We start from the raw sequence: 26,139 nt of genomic DNA, 5'->3' as shown, positions 1-26,139 counted from the left end.
TATATATCCCAACTCTGTCCTTATCCTCTCCTGCATTTCTATATAGACATTACTGGATTTTATTCAGGCTTTGGATTATTCATAAAAGATATTTTACCTTATAGGAAAACTTTCTCATTCAGATATATGGTCATTTCCTGACTATACAGCACTAGTTCTGCCAAATGCCTGCTTGGACATCAATGCAGTTTTATATACAGTAACTTTAGAACATTCTTATGTTCTACAGGATTTCAGGTTTACAGAGTCCATCTTAACTTACCTTCAGTCAGTTAATGCAGAGAAAAAAAGGGGTAAATCCTAGGTATTGTTTTTGATTTAGTTTTCTTTATGTTTTTAGGGTTCTCTTCCATTTGCAGAAAATTGTCTGAGATGTAATGGATCATATGTACTACCCAAATAGCATTACATTTCAACTGGAGAGATGATCTCAAGCCCCTATTTCCTTCACATAGCCTTCTGCAAAGAGGGAAGTCTTAGGATTCCTTTCTATTGAAACGATCTTTTGTGACTCTCCTCCTCATTACTATTTCAATATTGAATGCATATGTGATAAAAGATTAAGTATCTTTCATAGAAGGCAGCATAATATTACTCATTTAATTTTAATAGTCAGGTTATCCATAATGTTATTAATTGGACTTCATAGGTTTTCTTCTCATCTTACCTCGAGGCAAAGGGTCTAGAAAGCCAGCCAGTTCTCTGAACAGTTCTGGTTATTGTAAGCAAGAGAAAAAATACAGGAAAAGAAGAAAAGAATTATGTCTTTGATAGATGTGACAATTGATACAGTTGAGTCATAGTCAGTAAGTAAGTGAGGATTTCATATGCACATTTGCCTTTTTCATACTGGTTCATAGTGTGGCAGAAAATGACAGATCATTGAGAGCATAGTGTGCATTGGGTATGGATGCTGTGCTAACTGCTTGGTTTTGGTTGCTCTCCTTCCTGGAAGTGCACAGGTTGCTATTTTAAAGCTATTTGGAGAACAATTTTTAACTTGTTAGGAAAACATTTTTAGAAAACTTGCTTGGAGTCAGGATGATGATTTTTTTTTTTTTTTGTCAAATAATAGTGACTCGTTTCAGTAATGTGGCTTAAAGGCTGTGAGCTACATTCAAACTTTATAGGTCAGTTTACTCATTTTACAGTCCCCATGCCACTGGAGAGTGATTCCAGTAGCTACAGTTTTTGCCTTCTTTCCCCACATTTTAACTAATTCTTTTACATATTAATAGCACAGACACAAAGACAAGACCCTGCGTCTTCATATGCAGTGATCTGGAGATCAAAAGCAGCTGTAGATATCTACCTTGATGTGATAACAAACAAAGTTGAAAAAAAGCATGGAGGTGGGAGAGTGTTTTGGAAATAAGTCAAATGTAGTTCTCTCCACTCCAGGATTTACTACCTTAAAGCAAATGCACAGTATTCAACTGACATAGGAACTGATCTTAAGTGCTATAGAATAAAAAAATCTTTCACAGTAAGAAATCACTGAGAAATGAATGTTCTTTGTTCAAGAAGGAACCAACTTTAGTCAGGAGATTGTCAAGAAACCAACAGATTGACTGTGTAATTAAAGCCATTGCTATGAAATATTCCTACTGCTGCCAACACAGTATTTTTTTTCCTTTTTCTGTTTTTGTCTTTCAGGGTGGGATGTACGTCTTTCAGTTATTTGACTCTTATGCAGCTAGTGGCATGTGCCTTCTTTTTGTTGCCATATTTGAATGTGTCTGCATTGGCTGGGTTTACGGTGAGTTGCTGAAAATTGCTGTGGTTGTCAGTTTTTATGAAAGTTTTCTATTTGCATAAAAGCAACATGAAAGCCTTGTACCCTTATGGAGTGGGGCCCTCCACATTCCCAAGCCCTACCAAAAGTCAGGACTGCCCTTTTCCCCCATTCTAAATAACAAAGATAGTGGAATAGATTTTTTTTCCCCTCCTTGGTCCTTGTCAGGACTGGCCTCTACCTTCCTTCACCAAGGAAGTCCTTAGCTGCCTTACAAAGTAGGGGTGGCAAGAAGTTTTTCTTCTCTTGCAAAGTGTCTGTGCAGGGCGTGTTTCCTTCCACTTCTGACACTCATGGATAAATCCAGGGAAGTTGAAGTTCATGCCTCATTATCACAGAAGGGACATAGTTGTGTCCCTAGCTCTGCTGTTTCTGTCTGTCAACAAAGTCAAGAGAAAAACATCACAGTGCTGGGTATGTTCATGGTTACATTCTGAATCATTTTTTGCACACAAAGGACTGACAATTTTACTTTGTAAAATAACATACAAACTTCAGATCACACATGTCCCCAGCTACCTAAGGATTCACAGGATTCGCACATGACCTTGTAGCATATATGTACTCTTTAACTGGGTTTGCTCAGCCTGTTACTGACCAGAAGCCATTTCTGTTTGGCAGCTTGCCCACTCCTCTCTGTTAATATTGGTCAGATACAGATGTAGGCAGCAATCTTTGCCACAAGTATGGAGCAGACAACAGAGATAGATGTGTGAGGGAAGGAGACAGCAGCATCAGTCTTTGCAGCTCTGTCAGAACCTATGTTCTTCTCTTTACCGTTTTAAATACTGACTTATACAACCTCTTACATGTACACTCTACATCTGCCTTTCATTTGTTTTTTGGAGCAGGCAGCAATCGCTTTTATGATAACATTGAAGATATGATTGGGTACAAACCACTGTCATTGATTAAATGGTGCTGGATGGTCTTAACTCCAGGTATTTGCGCAGTAAGTATAAAATATCCAAATAACTCCTTTTAGACATACAGAGGGTTTTCTGTGCATATTTTTAGAATTTTGCTGCTGCCAATAGTTCACAACAGTTGAGAAAAATGCCTATTGATTTGTAGCATATGTTTTAATTAAAAAACACTCTGTAGGATCTGTAAAAATTGTTAAATGCTCTGTGATTTATAAGAAATCTTAGTCTATACAGTAATAGGAAAAAAATAAACTCAGGGCCCTAAATGAACATTTGCCAATACAACGGAGGCTTTTTTTCACTGCATCGCTAGTATACCTTGTGTCTACCCAGCATAACTCAAGCTCCTCCAGACTTGTGCTGGTTTCCTTGCTGCTCCAGCCTCCTGTTTCCTTCTCTGTCTTTGGGTAAGTAGACATTTTTCAAAGAAGACAAGACATTTTTTCTTCTAGCAAAAATAGTAGAAGAGGTCAGAGGCACATTTCATATGCATGAAGGAGGGCAAGGAATTTGCCTTACCAGAAGCTAGCAGTTCTGGTGCCAACTCTGGCAATCTGCTGCGGCTAAACAGGGACAAAATTACAAAAGGAACATGACCAGATAGCCCATAAATTTAATCCAACAGTGCACGAGGATTAGATTCTAAAACCTTCCAGTTGTCCAATACCTAAATGATAGCAACTGCAAAACCACACATGCTGGGGCACCTGGAAATCCACGTTCCCTTGAGCTCTGCCAGTTCATTTGCAAACTTGGGAAAATTTCTGACTCATTTTCACCAACTCTGAAATGAACTTAGTATCACTTGCTCTAGTACAGTCTTTTCACCACTTTGGAGAAAAGTACATAGTAGCTTTTCTGTATTTCATAAATTTAAATAGTCCAAACTGCTTGATTAGATACCTGTCAAATTTAGACAGATATATTTGAGCTTTTGTGAGGATGAAAGACTTGGCCTGTAGAACTGCAGATACAGACAGTGGATTAAGGCAACTTTGAAAATTTTGGCTTTCCTCTCTCATCATGACAGGTTGGAGAGGATGCAGCTTGTATTACCTAATCACAGCTGGTTCACGGTAGCAAAACTTAATCTTTCCTACCCACGTACTGTTTGCCATCAAAGTGCAGGTTTTATTGTCATCAAGAGGTAAATAGGATTTAAACTTGAAAGGTTGTTCATTTCTGTGGAAACTACTGAGACATGTTATGTAAGCTGTACATAAAAGAAGATACTGCTGGTTGTGTTTTTTTTCTCTGACTGAAAAGCTTACCTCTACTTTCCATCTTTAAGGAGACTGGCCTTGCCTAAACAGTCAATCATTTTCTTGTTACATAGGCAGTTTTTTTTCAAATACTAATGTTTTTCTCTGCTTATTTCAGGGAATCTTCATCTTTTTCCTGGTGAAATACAAGCCTTTGAAATACAACAATATATATATATACCCTGACTGGGGCTATGGCATAGGGTGGATGATGGCGCTCTCTTCCATGATCTGTATCCCTTTGTGGATTGGCATTAAGCTGTGGAAGACAGAAGGCACTTTCATAGAGGTAAGATACTTTTTCAGATTAATCATACTGAAAAAAGAAATGGGAAGGGAGTGTGAATCCTCACCTGCATAAGACTAAGCACAGTTTAATCAAAAAAAAGCAATGCCACATACCTGTTCCAGTGGCAGCTTGGGTTAGGCCTCTCAGTCACTGGTGAAAAGAGGGATCTGAATTTTCTCTATTTTCTTCTGAATTTCTTTTTTTTTTTTTTTGCCTTCACTGACTTCAGCCTGTGGTAAACTAACCAATACTATAGCTATAAGGTACTCTGTTCCTGCTCAATTTGTAGCTTAAAATGTCTGTAACATCAGCTAAATCCTTGAAGAAGGTTTGTACCAGCCATTCATTCAGGTCAGTTGCCTTCTTTCCATGTTTTTGGTAACTAATGTTTGTGCTGCCTGGATTTTCCTCCAGGAGCTGGGTAGCAAACATTCACATATGTCTTCTGGACAGTTTTCCTGATTACAGTTCTCTAAGTGAGAAATAACAGGCAAAAAGAAGTATTCAGTGGAATTTACTAACATTTGGTACCAGGTTAGCTCAGGTCTAGGCTGAGATTATTAGACGCTTTTCTCCAAAGAAAGACAGTGAAGATGGCTATAATGGAAGAAACAAGAACATAAATCTTATTCAGGCATTTGGGATTTCTCATATTGCAGAAAAGCCTAGTTCTGTCATCTAGAGTTCCTTAGATACTAGTCAGTAAAAGTAGATATTCCAGTACTGCCTCCTTCTATCTCCATACATATATGGAAAGGACTTTATTCAGTCTCTTTTGTGCTTTCTCAGTCTTTCTGATACTCTCTAGAATAATGCCAATATGAAGAACAAGACAGTAAGCATTTCTGTGTCTAGGGTGCCTGGGGCTCATTAACTTACATAGCACTTTTGAAAGATCTGTCTCACAGTGTATACCCATGCTTTCAAGATTATCCTCCATTCAGAACCAAAGGGTATGACATCTGAATATATCTGAGTATATCTCAGTGTAATAGGTACTGCTTTCTTGAATGGAGAAGGTAACATACAATTTATTGTGCTGGCTGATGGCAGTCTATATTGAAATGACTCCATTAAGCTGATTAAATATGGCCTGGAGACTACCTAGGAAATTTTTACTGTGGGTTTATAAACAAAAAATGAATTGCCCATAATACAGTTTTCTTAGCGTGTAAAAAAAAAGGAAGTTTTGCACAAACCTTAATACTAAATATTTCCTTAATGTATCAACCTTACCCTGTCTCTGCAAGTAAACAGACCTTGTTTATAGTCTGAAGCACTGCAGACAGGTCATTATCTTTTCCATACATGAACAATGAGAGGGGTTTTTTAATTACAGTTGGGAGCTTCTCAGGAACCCAACTTCCTGCAACGTCTCTGACCCCCAAGCTGTAAGCAGCAACATTGCTACTGATGTTATTGCTACAAAACAGAAAGTTCTGAGATGAACACATCGTTTTCTTTTGTTCTTTATTGTATCTTAATACACTTTGGCAATCTCTTGTTTCTTTATTTTTTTCTGTGTATATCCTTTGACTATACCATAAGAAACAAAATGTACCCCTATAACAGGCCTTACCCAGAGCACAGTGCTGAGTTTCTTCATGGAAGAGGATGTTACTCTAAATCAGCATGAAAATTCACTTTAACTTTGTCTTTGCCTTCATTCTCTAGCCTTTGGTCTGGTATGATATGTAAAGAATTGTGTGGCACACAGTTTTATGGATGTACCTATAACATAAAAATGAGAAGCAGACATGCAAGAGAAGAAGGTTTTATAGTCAGTCTGTTTAAGAAATGTGTGTCTGTGACCGAGAAAAAGATAATGATTTCCATTTTCTCAAATTTTCTAGAAATTCAGGAAGTTGATTACACCTAGCTCAGATCTGAAAATGAAAGGGAAACTTGGAGGAGCCTACATGGCCGCAATAAATGACTGCGATGCCAAACTGAAAGGAGATGGCACCATTTCAACCATTACAGAAAAGGAGACACATTTCTGAAAGAACTATCTTTTTTGTTTTATTTTTTTTGTATAAATAAATAAATAAATACATTCACTTAATTATAGAGGCTGGCTTGTTTTGCACAAAATTTTATTAACCAGTTAATTTTAAAGTGAAAATTGTATACTTGTTTAAAAGTGATTTTTTTAAATTACTATATAAGTAATGATTATGTAAAAGAAAAAGAAATAGTATTATATGGTATGTTAGTGATGACTTCTTGTAATATGGTGATTTCAGTAAATGTTTTTTTAGCAGTTAGAGGGACCTGTATAATGTGCTGTAAAACTTCTCTGCTTTGATTTCTGGCAGGTGTAATGTTGTATAGATATATGCGTTCTAATCTGTAAGCATTTCAGACCATTTCAGCTTTTAATGTATGTATATAAAGGGGACCAGAATGTCCTTTTGTTTATATTGGAAGAAATTGTGAGGGGATGGGGAGATGACACGTATTTGCTGTTGCATATTACTGTCTAAATGTGGGCTGTATCCAAAGGCCACTAAAATCAGAGGGAGCCTTTCCAGCTGAGGCCAGTGGCTTTTGCACCAGACTGGGTGCGATTCAGCCTTTCCCTAGGATAGGACAGCTGCAAGACTGAGTTTTGCACCTAAGCAAGCTCTTCTTTCAGGGCAAGTTTTGTGAAGCCGACAGGAAGAACCACCTCAGCTGCTCTTACTGCCTTCCCTCCACCCTCCATTTCCTTCAACAGGTCTAAAAATGTGGTGGAATGGGCCCACTTCTGAGTCACTGTTTTTCTGGAGGTTGGATAGAGAATATTTCTTAAGAGCTACGAATTTTGCTGCTCTTGTACGTTAACGGTCTTTAATATGATGTGTACTGCTTCAGGAGACCTTTGAAGCTTTTTCATTTACTTTAGTGTCTAGGTGGCCAGTACTTCATTTTGGTTGACACTTCCCATCCCCTGAAGTGAAATGTGTCTGTCTGTGCTTGTACAACAGGAGATCAAGGTTACTTTATATATGTGGAGATGTTCTGAGGAAAAAAAGAGCAGGTTTAGACCTCTGCATACCTTGGCCTCTCTGTCTGTCCCTTTGTCTGGTTGCCAGTCTGTCTGTCTGTACATCTATTCATTCCTCTGAAAAGAAATCAAGGATCCTGTAATGGCAATGTGTACATTATGTAGCTTTTCTCATCTTCAAGGCACTTTCTTCTACCCTGAGTGGTGTCAAGACTTGCACTGACATCAGAATAGGAGCTTAACTTGGTGGAAGGCCAGAGTAATTGGTTCTTAATCTCTACAAGAGTTCCAGGAGGTAATTTATATATGGTGCAGATGAAGGAACTAAGACAGGGATGTTGTGACTTCTGTGTTTCGCAAAGGGAGGAGTATTGGGTTTGTGATGTCAGACCTTTTCATTCTAGCAATTGTATTAACTGACTCCCTCTGATTTAAAACCGATTTTGTATGTGAATCCGGCTGATTGATGGTTGTTGCCATGAGGTATGCAAATGCTAGTCTCAGTATGAAAATCTCTAGTCTCTCTCTTGCGTTGGTTTTTTTTTCTGCCAGTATTCCAAACCCTATTATTTGTTGTGGACAACTATTTTTTTTTCTTGTCCTGTTTTTTTATTTAATGGTTTTATGAGAAACCTTTGGAGGAATACTGCACTACACTGCACAATATTTGATGGGGCGAGACAACAGTCTAACCTCAGAAGAAATGTCCTAAAATCTGCTGTCTTCTCTGCAATTCAAAATCACCAAAGCTCAGATACCAGCATCTGGAGTTATTAGAAACAGAAGTGCCTGCTGGCCTTCTACGGAGGAAAATGTTTCACTAAAAGACACAAAGTATATCTTAATATTACATAGAACTATACAGGTAGTCAGCTTTTCTTTGAGATTTTATGGTTACCTCTTAAAAAAGCATTTTCATAGAATCACTTTGTCTCAAGTACCATCATTAAATCTAATAGATCTATTTAATTTTACTTTAAATTTGTATTTTTTGTGTGGTAAGGTGGAAGTCTAAGAGAGAACTTCTCTACCACAATTTTACTTCCAGTATTTTAAGTCCTACTTGCCTTGGCATGTCTCTGTCATTAGGTGCTTAGGAAAGGACATTTTGAAGGAGCCTGCTTTTATGAAGGTACAGAACCATCATCTTGTGAATGCTGGCTTCCCTCAGAGGGAACCTTCAGCTTGGCATCCAGAACTGGAGGTTACCAATGAAAACCACAGTCCCATTGGAAAATGATACTTCTGGAAGAGAAATGCTCCCAGAATTGAAACCACAGACTGAGTTACAGACAATGAAGCAACTGAAGGCTACTTAATGACATTGAAAAAATGCCCACTCCAAAACCTAGAAATAACATTTTTGGAAGTCCTAATGAGACATAAATATTTCTAATCTGGTGTCCCTTTCTGGTCTGTCTTTCCACCCACCAGAGCTGCAGAACTAAGGCTCCAAAGCCACATACGGGCCTTGGGATGTATTATGTTCCCTCCCAGAGTAAACACCAACATATTTTCTTATTAATGAAGGATGTGCAAAGTAGATGCACTATTAGGTTACACTTGGCCTTGATTTCAATGAAGTTATCTTCAGCAATCAGGACTCCTCATGAATGTTTACAGTAAAGTGTGCCAAGAAGTAAAATCCACACCACTCAACTGGCTGTCTATTAGAGACAAAATGAAAATCCCAGACAAGTCAAGATTGCCCTTTGAATCGTAACACACACTGCTGTAACAGAAAAACTTGACTCGTGCATTTTAGCTTCTCAGTGTACTTTGAACTCTTGTACTCATCCAAGTATCTCCACAGGAACTATGTACTTTGTATGGAACATGCTTCCTATTCTGCTGCTATGAACCATTTCACCTGTAGCTTTATACACATACATATGGTTTGGCATGGTCTAAAGTATTATACAGTATTACTAATGTGCTATGTTTGTAAATGTGTGCATTTAATATCTGACTTGTTTAACACTTTACTGATTTTTAAAAACATATTTTTCTTTTGTGGGGAGGGATGTGGGAGGGTAAATTTCCTAATAGTATTTGTGTTTTGTTTGTTTGTTTTTTTTAAACAATATGAAGGGGAAAATGCAAAAACCAACTATATCATGATGATTTTTTTATGCAGTAGAAACAATATTGCCCTTTTCTGAAATATCTGCAGTATTATTAAAAATAATGCAATAAAAATGAACAACCACTAAGGTTTATGTAACATTTTACACAAAGAAAGATTCTGTTTGGTTTTGAAGGGAACAAGATTTCATCTACTTACTTCTTTTCAAAAATTAAAGGAAATGGGCAAAACCCATTCTGTGTATTTTAGTTTATATCAATGTATTTTATATGACTCTCACCTGACAAATTAAATAATCACAGCTACCCTGTTAGGGCAGACCTATGTCCCTTGATTTTAAATGGGGAACTTAGAAACAAGAGAAGATTTAGTTACTTGTTTGAGCTCATCCAGTAAGTCTGTGGCTGAAACAAACTGAAGTTTCCTGATCTCACAATTTAATGTCACCATCATTTAATTTAAATCCATGTTGCTGAGGAAAAGTACAGACCTGCTGCCACTTTTCTCCCCCTACCCCCATCCCTCCCCACTTCTGGCTGTGTTTTGCTGTGTCCTGCTTTGTGTTGCTCGCAGTGTTAGGAGACCCATGTAGAGAGTCACCTCAGGAACCGGTCTGGCTGATCCTTCACCCAACAAAAGCCTATGGTTAGTTCTCGGTAACTCCAGTTTATTGCCTGGCCATACAAATGCTAGTGCTGAAGGGAGACCACAGGAAGGTGAATTACATCTTCCAGCTGCTATATATGTTATGCTGGATTAAAATAACCTTCTAACCATGGCCTCAGTCACAGCTCAATGCTCTGTCCCTTTGATGATCTTTTGTACTACGATTTTATGCTTTTATACTTTTCCATACACCTGGAGTACTGCGGTCAGCTCTGGGGCCCCCAACACAAGAAGGACATGGACCTATTGGAGTGAGTCCAGAGGAGGCCACAAAGATGATCCGAGGGCTGGAGCACCTCCCCTATGAAGACAGGCTGAGAGTTGGCGTTGTTCAGCCTGGAGAAGAGAAGGCTCTGGGCAGACCTTAGAGCAGCCTTCCAGTACCTAAAGGGGCCTACAAGAAAGCCGGGGAGGGTCGTTCTACAAGGGCATGGAGTGATAGGACAAGGGGCAATGGCTTTAAGATGGAAGAGGGAATATTTAGATTAGATATTAGGAAGAAATTCTTCACAGTGAGGGTGGTGAGGCACTGGCACAGGTCGCCCAGAGAAGCTGTAGATGCCTCATCCCTGGAAGTGTTCAAGGTCAGGTTGGATGGGGCTTTGAGCAAGCTGGTCTAGTGGAAGGTATCCCTGCCTGTGGCAGGGGGGTTGGAACTAGGAGATCTTCAAGGTCCCTTCCAACCCGCACCATTCTGTGATTCTTTCTTACATCAGTGGCCCATGTACAGGGAAAAATGCTTGCTTTAGTACATGACACAGTGATGAAAAATTCTGATATTCTATCCTGAGGTACCCTATTATATAGTGGCCTGCCACAGAGGAAATGAAGCGCTTAAAGGCTGTTTCTCATCTTGATTAATGAAGCATGGCTATAATAAGCAAAATGTGCTATGGATTTTGACAAAGCCTTTCAATTCCTCTCTGACTGTACCAACTGCTCCACCCAGTAGCAAAGATGCCACAGGAAGGACGTGCACCCTTTTCCCAAGGTTGGTGTCCTTGCACCTGCAGCAGCCCATGGCAGACCCAGGCTCCAGCCAGACAGCAGTACAAGGTTCTTGGCCCCATCTTGCAACTAAATATTGAGTAAATCTGAACACATCGGTAAATTTGGCCTCAGACATTGATGATTCCCCATTCAGAGGAATACCTGAACTTGGTCATCCACAGTGCAGCAGCAAGTCTAGTGAAGACTCCTAAAAAAACCGCAATTTCTGACTAGATCAAAAACATCCTAGTGGATTATATATTTGCATATTTCGCTGGAAGAAGATGTGAAAATTTGCACACAGACAGAATAAAAAGGAGAAAATTGGCTGGAATTCTCTTAAAAAAAGGTTTGGAGAAGGCTGAAAAGTTTGAGAAGGCATAAAGCACAACTGCTTAGGCTCACCAGATCTATACAAACACTAAAGGGTGAGTGCTAACAGTGGAAGACAGCTTCCAGCTCTTCTTTCTAAAGCTACTCTTAAAATATAAAGTATTCATTACAATGTAATACAGCAAAAGGGACCAAGATTTGGGTGCTGATTTGAAGTGAGAATTTGAGGGAAGAATTGCACGCCCCTTTTCTTACATACTTTAATTTTAAAAGGATGAGCTCCTTCATCTTTTTTAACCTTTGCTTTCTGAAAGCTGCAACCGACCTCAACCATGACTGGCACCCCCTCAAGTCATCCTGAATTCCAGTCACATCCACCTCCTTGTTGTCTGGCTGTGCTCACATTGATTGCAGAAGGCTCTGCTTGGGCTTTCAAGCTAATTTTCTGCATCTGCCCTCCTCAGTTGCTGTGATCATCACCTGTGCTTGCCCGTCCTGCAAACAGAATAGCCTTGAGCAAGTACTGCCAAAGCAGAAGCCCAAGCATCACACATTTTCGTAAGTGGAAGGAACCAAAATCTTTGCATGTTATTAGAAAGGGCTTGCCAGTAATTGTTTCTAGTGCTATTAAAATGCATGCTAGAATCCTCAACCAGGCCTCTGTTTCTCACAAGATGTTACTGTCAGCTGATGGAGAGGGTCCTTCTACATCGTGATGAGGTCCATGGATTTTAAAATGAGAGAGTCCTTGCTACTGTGGTATTCCAGTTAAACACAAAGGGAAGCATAAAGATAGCCAAGAGTTCCTTGCTATAAATGGTTACTGACAAAATTTCGGAGTACATTTTCTATTTCTATCGGCTTGCTGTTAATATAGTCTGTCAGCCAACTCTACTATCCATTCCTGGTACTTACTACAGCACTATATAAGAGGCACAGCAGCTTTTCTTAACTGTTATTGTGAAACATCTTATCAGAAACACTGAGAGTTCCAGCTGATCTCTTTTTATTTAAATGAAGACACCCACTTATTTATCATCATACTATACAACGATGAATCATTCCTCTCCTCTTCCCAAAGGGCTAAAAACTGTCTGCAATTAAGGCATGCCATGCTCAACAGAGCAAACTACAGCAATTCAGGCAGACACCTCCAGGGCCAAGTCTAAGTTTGGTTGCAGCCAGTGATGTAGAATTTAGCTGTGCTCTGATCTGCACTTGTGTCAGAAAGCCCTGACACCCACATGCACAAGTGAGAGGTAGAAGGGATCAAGACAACACAAAGCATGGTAAAGGGACACAGTCAAGACATTGTACCACTTGTGCCTTCATAAGCCTTATGCATTTGGAAAAGGTATTATGTGGTTTATTCATATGTGACAGGGGATGTCAGAGTTGTTTTGTGTTTACATCCCTCCATCTGTGAATCAGCACAGCCGGGCTTATCAGCAGGACCAAGCTCAGCTGTGTGAGTCATGGCTCAGAAGTTGTTGCAGAGCACCACCTTGCTTTGAGTTCTGTTTAAGTAGGCATGCCAAAACACTGTGGTTCTTTCTAATCGAGCCCCACTCTTAGCTTGCTCCCAAATTAATTTAGAAGAACAAATGTATAAACTTCAACAGAAACATGCTCAGGAATTATTTTGGGCTTTATCAGGTTGCTTGGTTTTGGTGTTTTGTTTTTTGCTGTTTTTTTTTCTCTTTTTCCAATGAAATTAGAGTCATCATCAGTGTTGAAATGCAGGCAAAAATTACAAGCCAAATAATGCAGTACCAGGTCAGTAAGCAGAAATCAAGAGAGGAGTAGGCTATTAAGACAAGCAAAGGACAATTATAGTGTCTGCAGGGATGAAAGCATGATGTATTACAAGTGACATTTAAATCAGCTTTTAACTTTTACTGCTTATTTTTAGATGTTCTTTCCAGAAATCTAGCAGAGGTTATGTTTAAAAGTCTCTGCTTGCTTGCCAAGCTTTTGCCTCAGACTCCACAGAAAACTTGTTGGGTTCTTGTGGCACAGGCTTCCTCCCCAAGCTTTAGGGCCTACTGCTTCTGTAGGCACCAGTTTTCTCTTTCCCCTTCTATACATCTGTGCTTCCTCTTCAATGCAATTCAGAATACAGACTCTGCTTCTACAGTAGAAGGAGGAAGAAGTGGTGGTATTAGAGGCTATTAGCTGATTGGAGTAATTAAAAGTAATTGATAGCACATGGTGACCATGATTGGGGAAGGAAAGGAAAGGAAAGTGATATAAGAGAAGGTAGGGAGAATCTATCTTTGGGAGGAAGTATTGAGGGGGTGTTTTTTGTGGATGGTTGTTGGGCACCACACAGCTTTTGCCTGTTGGAGCTGATACGAATGCAGTGACTGTGGTCTCTTCTACCTTCCTAAAGCACACAGGTAGGGATTGTGAAGTGTGGGGCAGATGACAGAGTTTTGTCTCAACTAGTTTTGTAGCACTGTAACTTCTGGAATTAGTCTGTAGTTGTTCATGTATTTCTGGCTTATATTGGAAGCCTTTGTGTGCTGTGATCCGAACTGGCAAAATTGTTGCAGGATTTGGACTAGCAGAATGTGCAGGCTGGTGTATCAAGGTAGGGGAAACACAATTATCTATTCAGCTGAAGGAGTTTGATATACCTGTATTTTTGTAGAGTTTTGGGGTTTTGTATGAAAATATCAAATACTATAACAGACAGGTCTGTATTGGAAGCTGTATTGTTGGCTCTGTTTTGGGAAGTAATATGCAGGTGAAATGGAATGAAGATACAGCATTGAGGGCATTAAATTTGGTACTGTATCTCTGGATTGGTTACTGCATAAAAGCTATTGTGGTAACTTCATAGACTAATAGAACTGAGGAATAGTTAAACTCAGTGAAGGTAGTGTTTGTTGCATGCTGGAATGCTGCTTTCTTGCAGCAGCTACCATTCTTCGTTTTCATTCAGTTAGCTGAAACAGAGAGACTACTTCTTCCTATGAAGATGGAAATAGTGAATGAAATCAAAACTCTGGCTTAAAAATTGGATTTCTCCCAGCTGAAACTTCCATTTCAGAACTCAAATCAGAGAAAATGGCTTATGCTGTTTGCAGTCTCTCCACTGTGCTATGCAATGATGTAGAAGAGTCCCCTGCGAAAGGTTTCCTTTCATGGTGGGGTGGAGAGTTGAGGTATCGGTAACAGCAGCCTACTTGGCTGCTAGGTGCTCCAAAAGATACCTTTTAAAAGCATTTCTGTGATGCCGTGGGGACACCTTTTGGTTAGAATCGGTCTAAACCTGATGAACCTATGGGTTTGTATACAAAACCCATCTGCATACCTGTTGTTTGCAGCAGGCAAGTAGAGGTAAATTCTATCGTCAGCTTTTCCTGGTTCTCTCCATGTACGTGGCATGCACCATTTCAGGAAATTAGATTTGCAAGTCCTTTCTGCAATTGCACCTTTTTTGATGAAGTTTGGAGTCTTTTCGTCCAAAGACTCTGCTTCCGTATCATTAGGTGGCAGCACACACAAACATAAAACCATTTTGTCCTCGTAGCTCAGCAGCTAAACCAGGGGACATGGAGTCAAGAGAGGTTTCCTTAGAGCCTAACTGTTATAGTCTTTACAGAGAAGCTATAAGAAAATTTCTTTTTTATTAAGTATCCCCAAAGGTTCATGCTGAAGCTGCCATTGTGGTGTTAAGAGTTGTCAGTGAGACTGCAATGGTTTAGATGTTTAAAATAATGCGTGATATAAGGAAAAACAGTGACCCACAACGTACTCTGTGGAAAAGAGAGGGTAGATGTGCACGGTAATATTTTTTTCTCGGTGATGAAGGCATTATTACCGTATCCAAATTATTATCTTAAACAGTTTGCAGTGCTCTCAAGGAAAAAAAAATCTTTCATGCTGCTTTCTTTGGAGCAGAATTAAATTGTAATTTCCATGTGAAATAGAGAAGACAAAGAAAATAAGGGTGTCATACTTTGTATTGAATAGACAAATATCAAGTAAGGAATCAACTTACCAGAAAACAGGCAGTGAAAGACAGTGATGTGGTTTTTTGAAAATATATATGAGGAAATATTATCAGTGATCACTCTTGCACATTTTGTACTCTCTGGTGTCTGATAGATGGTCTAGATCACAACACAACTAACCCTCATCTGAGTTTTGATGAGTAATTCTCATAATTAACTTTATCTTCTCAAGACCACAATAAAGAGGTGTTTGTAAACATCTGTTGTATGATACATATGGCACTAAGCTGTGGAAGTAGGTTCTGCAGCTACACTGTGAGAACAATGAGCTATTAGGTAATTCCTTATTCGCCTTCACTGAAGGTATCTTTTCAAAGAATGCTATCGGAGATCGCTAGCTTGTAGGTCTGTGAGTACCTAAAATGCAGGTGACAACTGGAAATGTTAACCAGTGTTAGCTGCTCCAGAGATTTTTTTTATTTCCACTTCCCCAAAACCTCTGCTGTCAAATGGTCAAAAACACGATGTCTAGAGACAACATAATTATTTGTAGTCTTCAAAAATTCTCATATTTGTACTGAATAAAATACATAGAATTAATTGTATCCTATATGTATGTAGTTTTACCCTAAAGTAATTTCTGAGTTCACGGTTGTGTGTATCCGTAGATATTCATGAATGTTGATGTCTACAGCAGTTCACTGACACTGCAGGACCACAGCTTTCTTGTTAGTAGTTGAAACAAGTGAATTTTAGGCTGTATCAGCCAAGGTGGAAGGGAACTTAATTTGGATGCTCTTCAAGTTGTTATAGTCCTAAACATAAAGTAAGAGTTGCTTCAGACCTTTGGGAAGACTTGTAGAAAACTCCTATGCATCAGTGGATCTTAGATGAACCATGTTCTATTTAAAGACAAACAAACAAAACCTCCACCAACACAAAAAAACCTCAAACAGCCAGTTCACCTAGTAGAACCAGTTTCATTCCAAGGTCACTCTTTTGCATAAATTAGATGTATGGATCTGTTGCTTAGGTCTAGTTACTTGAACCTTGAAAGTCAAATTCAAATTTGACTTTTTTTTTTTCTTTAGGCCTCACGTTATTCTTGCTCTGTCTGAATCCTGTCAAATATTTCTGAAGAGTATCTCAGAACATGCAGTCTCCACAAGTAAAATGTCCCCACTGTCAGCCAATCTTCAACCATGACTATGGTTCCTAGATGCTTCATTGAGTGACTGGGAATCAGAGAATTAATAGTTGAAGCAAACCTCCTACCTTCTGTTAAATGAGAAGAAGGTATCATTAGTACCTGTAGACATAATTTTGTATACAGGTGTAAGGTGATGAGATGTACTTAAGCAGCAGGCAAAAGAAAATGGGAACAAGGTGTGGATATGTATTTAAGTGCATGCACATAAAGCAAAGCCTTCAGTATCTCTACATATTCTTTGTGAATAGACCTGAAAAGTAGCTGTCTGAGAGGAAAAAAGCCACCTGAGATTGGACAGAACTTTCCTAAAAAAATGCCAAACAAGGACCAATTCACATTGAGACTTCAACTGAGAGACCATAAAAGTTAGTAGGCAGTTTCTCATTAAAGCAGCTGTGCAACTGGACCTTTGGTGGTCTATCAAGGTCCTTCAGCTCTAATTTATGAGAGTTCTTGAAACAGCGGATTAAAAACTGAGCTTGGACCCTTGGGGTTTGCCCTACGGATTCTGTGATTCTTTAAAGTAGCTGCATTGTTGGGTTTCTGTCAATATCAGTTAAAACTGTTCTGCTTTCTCAATCCCCCCTTCTCCCAAACCTTGTTAATGCTTCCAAGTTGGGTTGAAACCCTGAGTATCTTCAAATAATCTGAATTGTTTCATCACCTCTGACTAGGATTTTTCTTTTTCAGACATAAATAAATATGTATTCCTTACAAATTTCACATGAAAATGTAATTATAGTGCAGTTCTGAATAGTCTGATTTGCAATCATAAGTAGGCCTTCCTTCCATTACTGCTAATAAACAACTGGAAAAGATGGTGACTATTTAAAGCTCCAAATTTACCCTGCCCTTCTCCTGACAAGTTTGCACATTGATTCTGACACACAGACTGACAGTTTCATGGCATTTTGGAACGTTCCAACTGCACTAAGATTGTGGTATTATTTATTTTAGTACCCCCATTCCCACAGCAGCCACTGACTCACAAGAAAAAGCTAAGAGCAATATTTGGCATTTGTTTTCTGTGCAGTACAATTTGCCTGGTTCATTAACCTTCTTTATGTAGATGTAAATTCCGAGTCTGACATGGTTATTTTTGGGGCGCATGTCAAAACTAGATTTGTCTGTCTGAGCAACATTTGCTTCTGAAAATGTTTAGAATTGCTTCAGCAATTTTGTCTTTTAAAGAAAATTTTGTATTGTATGTTAAGCTATGTTTATGTCGTACGTTTGAATCTCCAGCACCATTAAACTTGCAGAAGAAAAGCAGGAGACAAAGGAAAGTGTATAAAACACCAGCTGTGTGACATTATCCTGTATCTGTTTTACCTGAAATAGCTTCTTTCTGCTTACACAACACAGCATTACTGCAGATTGATGGAGGATGAACATAAATTCTACTGTCACTTGTAAATGGACTAGATTGGTTGTATACATGCAAGCATATATAAAGAAGGGGAGAGGTTTACGTTCTTGTAATCATATGAGAAAAGCCTCTAATAGGTCTATACTTTTGCATATGTAATGCAAAATACAGTGACAACTATATGAAGTTTCCATTTCTGCTACGGATTTCTTGTGTGATGCTGGTATACACAGTAGTGCTTTTCCTGCTGCAACCCCATGCAACGCTACAAGCTTGGGGACAAGTGGCTGGAAAGCTGCCCAGTGGAAAAAGACCTGGGGGTGTTGGTTGATAGCCGGCTGAACATGAGCCAGCAGTGTGCCCAGGTGGCCAAGAAGGCCAAGAGCATCCTGGCCTGTATCAGAAATACTGTGGCCAGCAGGACCAGGGTAGTGATTGTGCCCCTGTACTTGGCACTGGTGAGGCCACATCTTGAATGTCATGTTCAGTTTTGGGCCCCTCACTACAAGAAAGACACTGAGGTACTGGAGCATATCCAGAGAAGGGCAATGAAGGTGGTCAAGGGTCTGGAGCACAAGTCCTGTGAGGAATGGCTGAGCGAACTGGGGTTGTTTAGCCTGCAGAAAAGGATGCTGAGGGGAGACCTTGTTGCTCTCTACAACTACCTGAAAGGAGGTTATCGTGAGGTGGGTGTGGGTCTCTTCTCCCAAATAAGAAGTGATAGGACAAGAAGAAATGGCCTCAAGTTGTGCTGCGGAGGTTTAGGTTGGATATTGGGAAAAATGTCTTCACCGAAAGGGTTGCAAGCTTTGGAACAGACTGCCCAGGGAAGTGGTTGAGTCACCATCCCTGGAGGTTTTTAAAAGGTATGTAGATATGGTGCTTAGGAACATGGTTTAGTGGTGGACTTGGCAGTGCTAGGTTAATGGTTGGACTTGATCATCTTAAGGGTCTTTTCCAAACTAAATGATTCTATGATTGTTCTATCATCCCCCAATACCTTTTCTACATTTTCCCCTGCTTTGTGCCAAGAACAGTGTGGGGAAGGAGGGAGGAAGAGACAAATACATTGGCCTGTTCTGCTGTTACTTTTCAGGGTTTTGTCTCACCAGTTGTTCTGATACAAACTCTGTCTCTCCACTCCAGTGGCTTCTTTCTTGGAAAAGTTGAAGCTCAAAACATGCAACTTTCCTCCTGCCTGACGTACACTCGTTTGGCCTAGGGCTCACCTCAAATGCATGCTTTTCTCTCCTGCCAACAAAAGAAATTGCATTAAGAATTAGATCTTCAGTGACCTCTCTCAGTAGCACCATACAGTTCAGCAGATGTATCAGTCCTCTGCTATGGTAGACTGAGTCTCCAGCTGCTGCTGAGGTGCAATTGGATTTGTTTCATCACATTTTCTGTCATGACCTTAAAACTGGCCCCTCGCTCAAAGTATGGGACTCACTTTGGTTTCTCCAGCTGCATGGCAAAAAATGTTTTCAGAGCATTTGGAGACCAAGCTAGGAGGAGAATGTCCCCCATAAGCCTAGGAAGAATGTAGTTTTCTCTTTGACTTAATACCTTCACAATGAAAGAAGTTAGTTATATTGCCAGCTTTTCTGATCTTTGTATGAAATATGAACATGAGATCACCTCTGCCAGTCTTGCATACTGAGACAGATATTACCTTTCTGTCCTTTTTAATGAAGTTCTCTGGACCACCAGTTTACAGTGAGGGTCTGAACCCAGATGGAAGTATATTCTCCATATCAATGCAAAATTTGTTTCAAACAAAAGACTATTTGCTGGACAGCATGATTCCGCCATCCTGCTATACAGAAGGATGTTTAAACTATTACCTAACGTTGAAATTTGTTGAGAGATTGGGCATGTCTGTTCATAAATGATAAATAAAACAATGAATGAATCTTAAACATAAGCATGCAGAAGTACTAGGCAGTAGGACAGACTATAATTCTTACTGGAATGGCAAAACATGTCCAAGTTGGTCTAATGCCTCCTTCCTGGCATGTGACTTCCACCTCAAATTTGAACCTTTCATATTTTTCGTGTGTCCTGCGTGGAGAAGGGCAAAGATACCTTTGAACTGTTTTTGTCTCCCTGTTGTTTTTTTGACCAGTAAAGAATTAATTTAGGTGGGCTGGCTTTCTCTACTGCTCAAAACATGGTGGCTACTTTCTACTGATAAATATTAACTTGGCCTGCAATCACTAGCATTTTTCCCTCCTTCAAGTTTACCCCCTGACTTGCCCTGTTAGGTTCCTTTTTGCAGGACTTGGGGAAAAGATGTGTACAGGGATCTATTTTTTTGATGTACTAATGCCTTTTATGTCAGAACAGCTGGATTAAAAAAGCTCTGCCAGAAGAGATAGTATTTTTCTCAGGTTTTAATTCTGCAATTCCCAGCAGAGTATCCAGTTATTTCATAAATGCATACATTTAGGAATTTTGTGAGATGACTATCTTAAAGTGGTCTTTGAAACAATAAGCTGGGATTTTCAGAAGCAGGTACTAGATCCATGCTCTTCAGAAGTTTCAGGAGTCCACAAATTCCCTAACAAAGTGGAGTGTTCTGCACTTCTCAACACTAGTAGGTCATTTATACAGATACGTTAAAAATCCATTTACATATCCTACTTCAGGCAACCCAGTCTGAAGACTTCAGCTGATATATTTCCTTCTAATGTCTCAGTTACATGATCATGAAAAGAAATGTTTTTAAAGCTGATAGTACACAAACAGAGATTTATCTGCCATATGCTGCCACAAGCAAGAAAACTGTCTATGCCACTGGATGTCAGTCTAACAAAGCTCAAAGTACTTTGGCAGTACAAATCTTTACACTTCCATTATAAAACAGTGTACAGCCTGTTAAACTCTGGATTCCTCAGCAAAAGGAGGTCAGAATAATATATAAGTTGCCATACTAGCTGTCCCATGAAGAAGCCATTGACACCTCAGGTGTTACATCAGCCAAAAGACAACTAGGCTTCTTTTTTTTTTTTTTTTTAGTACACTATTAGGGATGACAAATCAACATTGAATCTATCATCTTGAATTTTTCAGGATTTCTTTTCTAAACCTTACTTTGTTGTATGCATTGTTTTGGGCTTAGAAGCAAGGCAAATGTCAACTCTGACTATTTTTCTGTCCCATGTCTGTACATGTTTGAGGATTTCAGTGGAGGGCATGAAAGCTGAGTGTTCAAGTCCAGTTAAAAGTCAATAGAATCTAACCCTCTCCTCAACTTTCTGTTTTCAAGGAGTAACAAGAAGTTGTAGGTCAGTAATCTGCCGAAGGATAATTTAGCTCAGGGTCCAGGAATACTGCCATTACGAGCTTCACATATAAAATGTCTCGGTAGAGAACAAACTCATCTGAGGACTGTATAATAAGTAATGGGGTTAAGTTGCTGTCCAGAGAACTTGAGTCACAAATCAGCAAAAGCTATAAATTGAGGATGGGTGCTCTTAATACAGATAGATAAGTACCCTCTCAAGATCCTAGGCAGGGTAGAGAAGCACTAAAGTACACCAGTAGACAATTTCCACTGCTGAAAGACTGTAAAAATAATTTGGATAATATGTTTTCAATTATCCATGTACAGGTGATCCTTCCTTGAGGCACAGTGACATATTGATGTCTGCTGAACTCATTTGTTACGATTCTACCACCCTTTACATTCTGGCTAAGCTGTATAAAACACTGACCATGCTAAATTTCACACAGATGGGACTAGTTCTCCCTACCTCTTTCACCTTAGCAGGGGCAAAGTAGCTATCTTCCACCACCCTTTTATTCTTGGTATGAAAAAGAGAGTCCTGAAATGTTTGTACAGAGGCTGCAGCCACTGCTTAAAATTTAAATAGACTTACTAATTTCTCCTAAAATATATCTAATACCAAATACAGATAGCTAGAAAATCCAGCAAGTAATACTAAAATATTACTTGCTATAGCAAGCTGGATAATTTCCACATGTTATACAATAGAACAGAATGTCAGGGCACTGTACAAAATTTTAATTACATAATTAGTTGACTGAGTCATACAACTTTTTCTCTTTGAACTTGAGCCCTACTATAGACAGTTTTGGCATGTAGCAAACTATTTCCTGGTATACCTTTGAGGTTGTTGTTCCTCATGAATTTTGATACCAGTAGAAATCTCAGAGGGACCATCCTAGAAATTGTAGGTTGGGGCTCTTTTTGAAGAGGTGATACAAAATAAGGTCATAGTGAGATTTGCATTAGTGATGTAAGCTAGCTTCACATATACTGCCAGAGTGCAATGGGATGATTCTTTTTTGTCATTAATGACCTGCGGTTGACTTAATGGCTACAACTGAAAAGCTCTGAATTTCATTACCCAGCTCGTCTCTGAAATCAATGAGTGTTTCCCTGATGATACATAAATAGCTCAACCCTTTTAGTAAGTGTCAGGAAGGGGCCTTCATTTTCCCCATGTGCCTCTTTATCATTCATTTAAATGGGCAGAAAGGTAGAGTCCTCTTAGACACTTCCAGGTTTCCAAAACCTCATTAATACAAAATGCAAGGCATAAACAGATCTCTCCCCCCAGACAAAACCCCCAGCTCTTATGTCTCCCCATTGCATGGGTGATGGCTACCATTGAAGATGGGACTTACATGCTATTCTGAAAATATTCCCACTGAGATTTAATATTATTTCTCATTACTAAGATTCTGTCAGCTGATGGCCATGAGATGCCCCTTAAAGAAGCTATCTGGATTGATGTGATAGTCCCTACAAAAACACCATTTACACTCATTTACGCGGACTGGATATGTTAGGCTTAGTTTCAAATTTAGGTTTGCGAGTGAACGGGATAAAGAACAGAGCAAGATCCGCGTGTTGCAGTCTTGTGAATCAGAGCAGAAATGTGCTTTGTGACTTAGATGGTGTCACCTTCCACTCCAGATGGGGAGAGATTAAACTGTTTAACCTGGAAAGAACGAAAGGCTGCTGACACACTCCCCTGAAAATCATTGAATCTCAGTGACTGTTTTTTCAGGGTTCTATGATACTCTCTTCCAAACAATGAACTGCCTGGGAGTTGGGGGTAATGGTGGTTGTGGTAAATACAAGTTCTTGTGAGGCAGTAGTGACATAGTGCATGCCTTTTTTTGCAGTGGATCTTTGATTGTCTGAACGCTACAGAGGTGTCCTGTTTTATTCACTAAATAATGTTGGCCTCATTTAGTCATAAATGTATTAATATCTTGCCTCACTTTGGTAATTTCCTCCCTAGGGCATTAAAAAGTTTCTATCTTTCTTTTACTGCACCTCACCATAGTTTGATTAAAACAGTAATAAAAATTAATTTGTAACAGGTAGTTGTTGTCTATTTCAAGGTATTTTGGTTACTTTCCTGATTAGAAGCTTGATTATATTGGTTGTTGGTGTGTTTAACTGCAAGTGTTACAAACCATAGCTGGCTCAAACTAATGGTCATGAATGTCATTACCAAGTTACCTGCATGAAGCAGTAATGAAAGTCCTCACTAGCAGCCCTTTCAGGAACAGGATCAACTGCTTGCATCACTATCTCATTCTTGCCATGCAAAATTTTAAGGGGTATGGGTTCTTTGTGGGACATATCTCTGTTTGAAGTCTTAATGATGCAACAGAAACATAAGGGACTCTTTGTCTGAGGTTTGGTCTCCTCAGGTCTAGCCTATGCATGTGACACAATCTGCTACATCCATTAGGCTGGAAAATTTCTCCATCTCTAGTGCAAACACAAACCTTGGTTCTAAAGGACAGAAAAGCACATCTGTGCTAATGTCCAACCTGACTTGTTACTTAAAACAGTATTTACTAGTTTACAAGATTATTTTTTTTTTGTGACTTCTCCAGCTCAAGTTCACTCCAGAAGGCCTTATTTAAAGGGCTTTATGCAACCGAGTGGGGATTGTCATTGGTCTTCTCAAGGGATGTAGCTCAGTTCTGAGTTTTGGGGTGTGTACTGCACTAGCCAAGATCTTTATCTAGCTTCTTGTATCAGTTTGGTAATGATATCAGAGCCTTGGGCCTGTGCAAATAGCTTAAAGCCACCTCAGCTCCACCTAAACAGGTTTCTAGTATACATAAACATCCCCTAAACTGGGATTACAAACAAAACCAGAAAGCAACCAAGGTTCCTACCAAGATGAGGCTACTTTCTGCTTTAAGTAATGGATTTGCTCACTCTGCTAGCAATACCTGTCCTCATGCATATATGTATTTTTATAACTCTTATAAATCCAGATGAATGAATCTCCTAAAAAGAAATTTGCGGGGTGAGTAGCCTAGAAAGGCTTTCCATGAAAAGTTTCTGGTGACTTCATGAAAATCTCCTTAAGAGATTTCATGAAAATCTTCCTGCTTAATCTAGCAAAGTTCTTAAAGCAAAATGGTGAGATTGTGCTTCTGGGCTAAGTTTAATTTTGTATCTGCAGCAGATTGTGAAATGTTTGCAAGAGAGAGCTCTCCTGAATACAGGTGAAATTACAAACTCTACCTTCAGCCTGATGTAGTTAAAAGGTTATCAATTTCTTGTGTAAATTTAAGCTCATGCTCATGTGGACTGAGATTATTATGATTGTTAAATTTGCATTGTAATGTCAGAAGTCCAGTGAGATACACAGACCAAGAGCCTCTTGTGCACAATGAATTGTAGGATCATAGAATGGTTTCAGTTGAAAGGGACCTTTAAAGGTCATTTAGTTCCAACGTCCCTGCAATGAGCAGGGACATCTTCAACTAGGTCAGGTTGCTCAGTGCCCTATCCAGCCTGTCCTTGAATGTTTTGAGGGACAGGGCATCTACCTCCTCTCTGGGCAACCTGTGCCAGTGTTTCACCACCCTCATGGTGAAAAAGTTATTTCTAATATCTGGTCTAAATCTGCCTTCCTTTAGTTTAAACCATTACCCCTTGTCCTGTCACAACTGGCCTTGCTAAAAAGTCTGTCCCCATCTTTCTTATAAGCCCCCTTTAAGTACTGGAAGGCTGCTAAAAGGTCTGCCTGGAGACTTCTCTTCTCCAGGCTGAACAACCCCAACTCTCAGCCTTTCCTCATAGGAGAGGTGTTCCAGCCATCTGATCATTTTTGTGGCCCTCCTCTGGAGCTGCTCCAACACGTCCATGTCTTTCCTGTGCTGAGGACTCTAGAGCTGGACTCAGTACTCCAGGTCTCACCAGAGCAGAGGGGCAGAATAAACTCATCTGCCATGCTTGTTTTGATGCAGCCCAGGATACAGTTGGCTTTCTGAGCTGTGAGCAGACATTGCCAGCACTTTTTCAGCTTTTCATCCACCAGCACCTCCAAGTCCTTCTCCTCAGGGCTGCTCTCAATCCATTCTCTGCCCAGCCTGTATTTGTGCTTGGGATTGCCCTGACCCACATGCAGGACCTTGCAATTAGCTTTGTTGAACTTCATGAGGTTTGTCAAGGTCCCTCTGGATGGCATCGTGTCCCTCAGGTGTGTCAACCACACCACATAGCTCAGTGTAGTCAGCAAATTTGCTGAGGGTGCACTTGATCCTGCTGTCTGTCATTGCTGAAGATATTAAACAGCACTGTTCCCAGTACAGACCCCTGAGGGACACCACTTGTCACTGATCTCCACCCGGACACTGAGCTGTTGACCACGACCCTCTGGATGCAACCATCCAGCCAACTCCTTATCCACTGAACAGTCCATCCATCAGATCCATAGCTCTCCAATTTGGAGAGAAGGATGTTGTGGGGGACCATGTTAAAGGCCTTACAGAAGTTCAGATAGATGACATGCATAGCTCTTCTCTTGTCCACTGATATAGGCACTCCATCATAGAAGGCCACCAGGTTGGTCAGGCAAGACTTGCCCTTTGTGAAGCCATGCTGGCTGTCTCCATTCACCTCCCTGTCCTCCATGTTCCTTAACATAGCTTCTAGCAGGATCTGTTCCATCATCTTCCCAGGCACAGAGGTGAAGCTGACATCGGTAGTTCCACAATGCTATACAAACAGAACAAAACTTTTCCATGGAGGGTGAGGTTTGCAAATGGCTTGCATATGGTTTGCAGACTTTCACTGCTTGGACCAGGGCTGTAGAAAAAGTGGGGGACTCAGCTGCAGTTTCTATAGTTCATAAGGAGATTTTTTATTTATTTTTATATATATATATGAATGCATAAGTATAGGTATGTGTGAGTGTGCATATAAACAGATGGCCATGTGTGTAAGCATATGTGCTGGGTGGAAATGTAGTAATT

The 26,139-nt window shown here is 39.8% G+C and overlaps 1 protein-coding gene across 1 annotated transcript in view; it reads left to right on the top strand.

The window, feature by feature from the left end:
* Positions 1 to 6,677, top strand: part of SLC6A11 (solute carrier family 6 (neurotransmitter transporter), member 11) — a gene marked incomplete at its 5' end in the record, with an annotated part of 77,534 nt that extends 70,857 nt beyond the window's left edge. Inside the window, 4 exons of the mRNA XM_009699371.1 lie at positions 1,657 to 1,759; positions 2,647 to 2,747; positions 4,102 to 4,272; positions 6,126 to 6,677. Coding sequence (XP_009697673.1) covers positions 1,657 to 1,759; positions 2,647 to 2,747; positions 4,102 to 4,272; positions 6,126 to 6,275 — 525 coding nt within the window. The remainder of the gene's footprint in view (positions 1 to 1,656; positions 1,760 to 2,646; positions 2,748 to 4,101; positions 4,273 to 6,125) is intronic.
* Between the last annotated feature and the right edge of the window lie 19,462 nt (positions 6,678 to 26,139).

This window comes from Cariama cristata, unplaced genomic scaffold (assembly GCF_000690535.1).
Source record: "Cariama cristata isolate BGI_N322 unplaced genomic scaffold, ASM69053v1 scaffold6964, whole genome shotgun sequence".
Lineage (NCBI taxonomy): Eukaryota > Metazoa > Chordata > Aves > Cariamiformes > Cariamidae > Cariama > Cariama cristata.
Note: the sequence above shows the minus strand (reverse complement) of the source record. Positions and strands in the feature narration are given on the sequence as shown.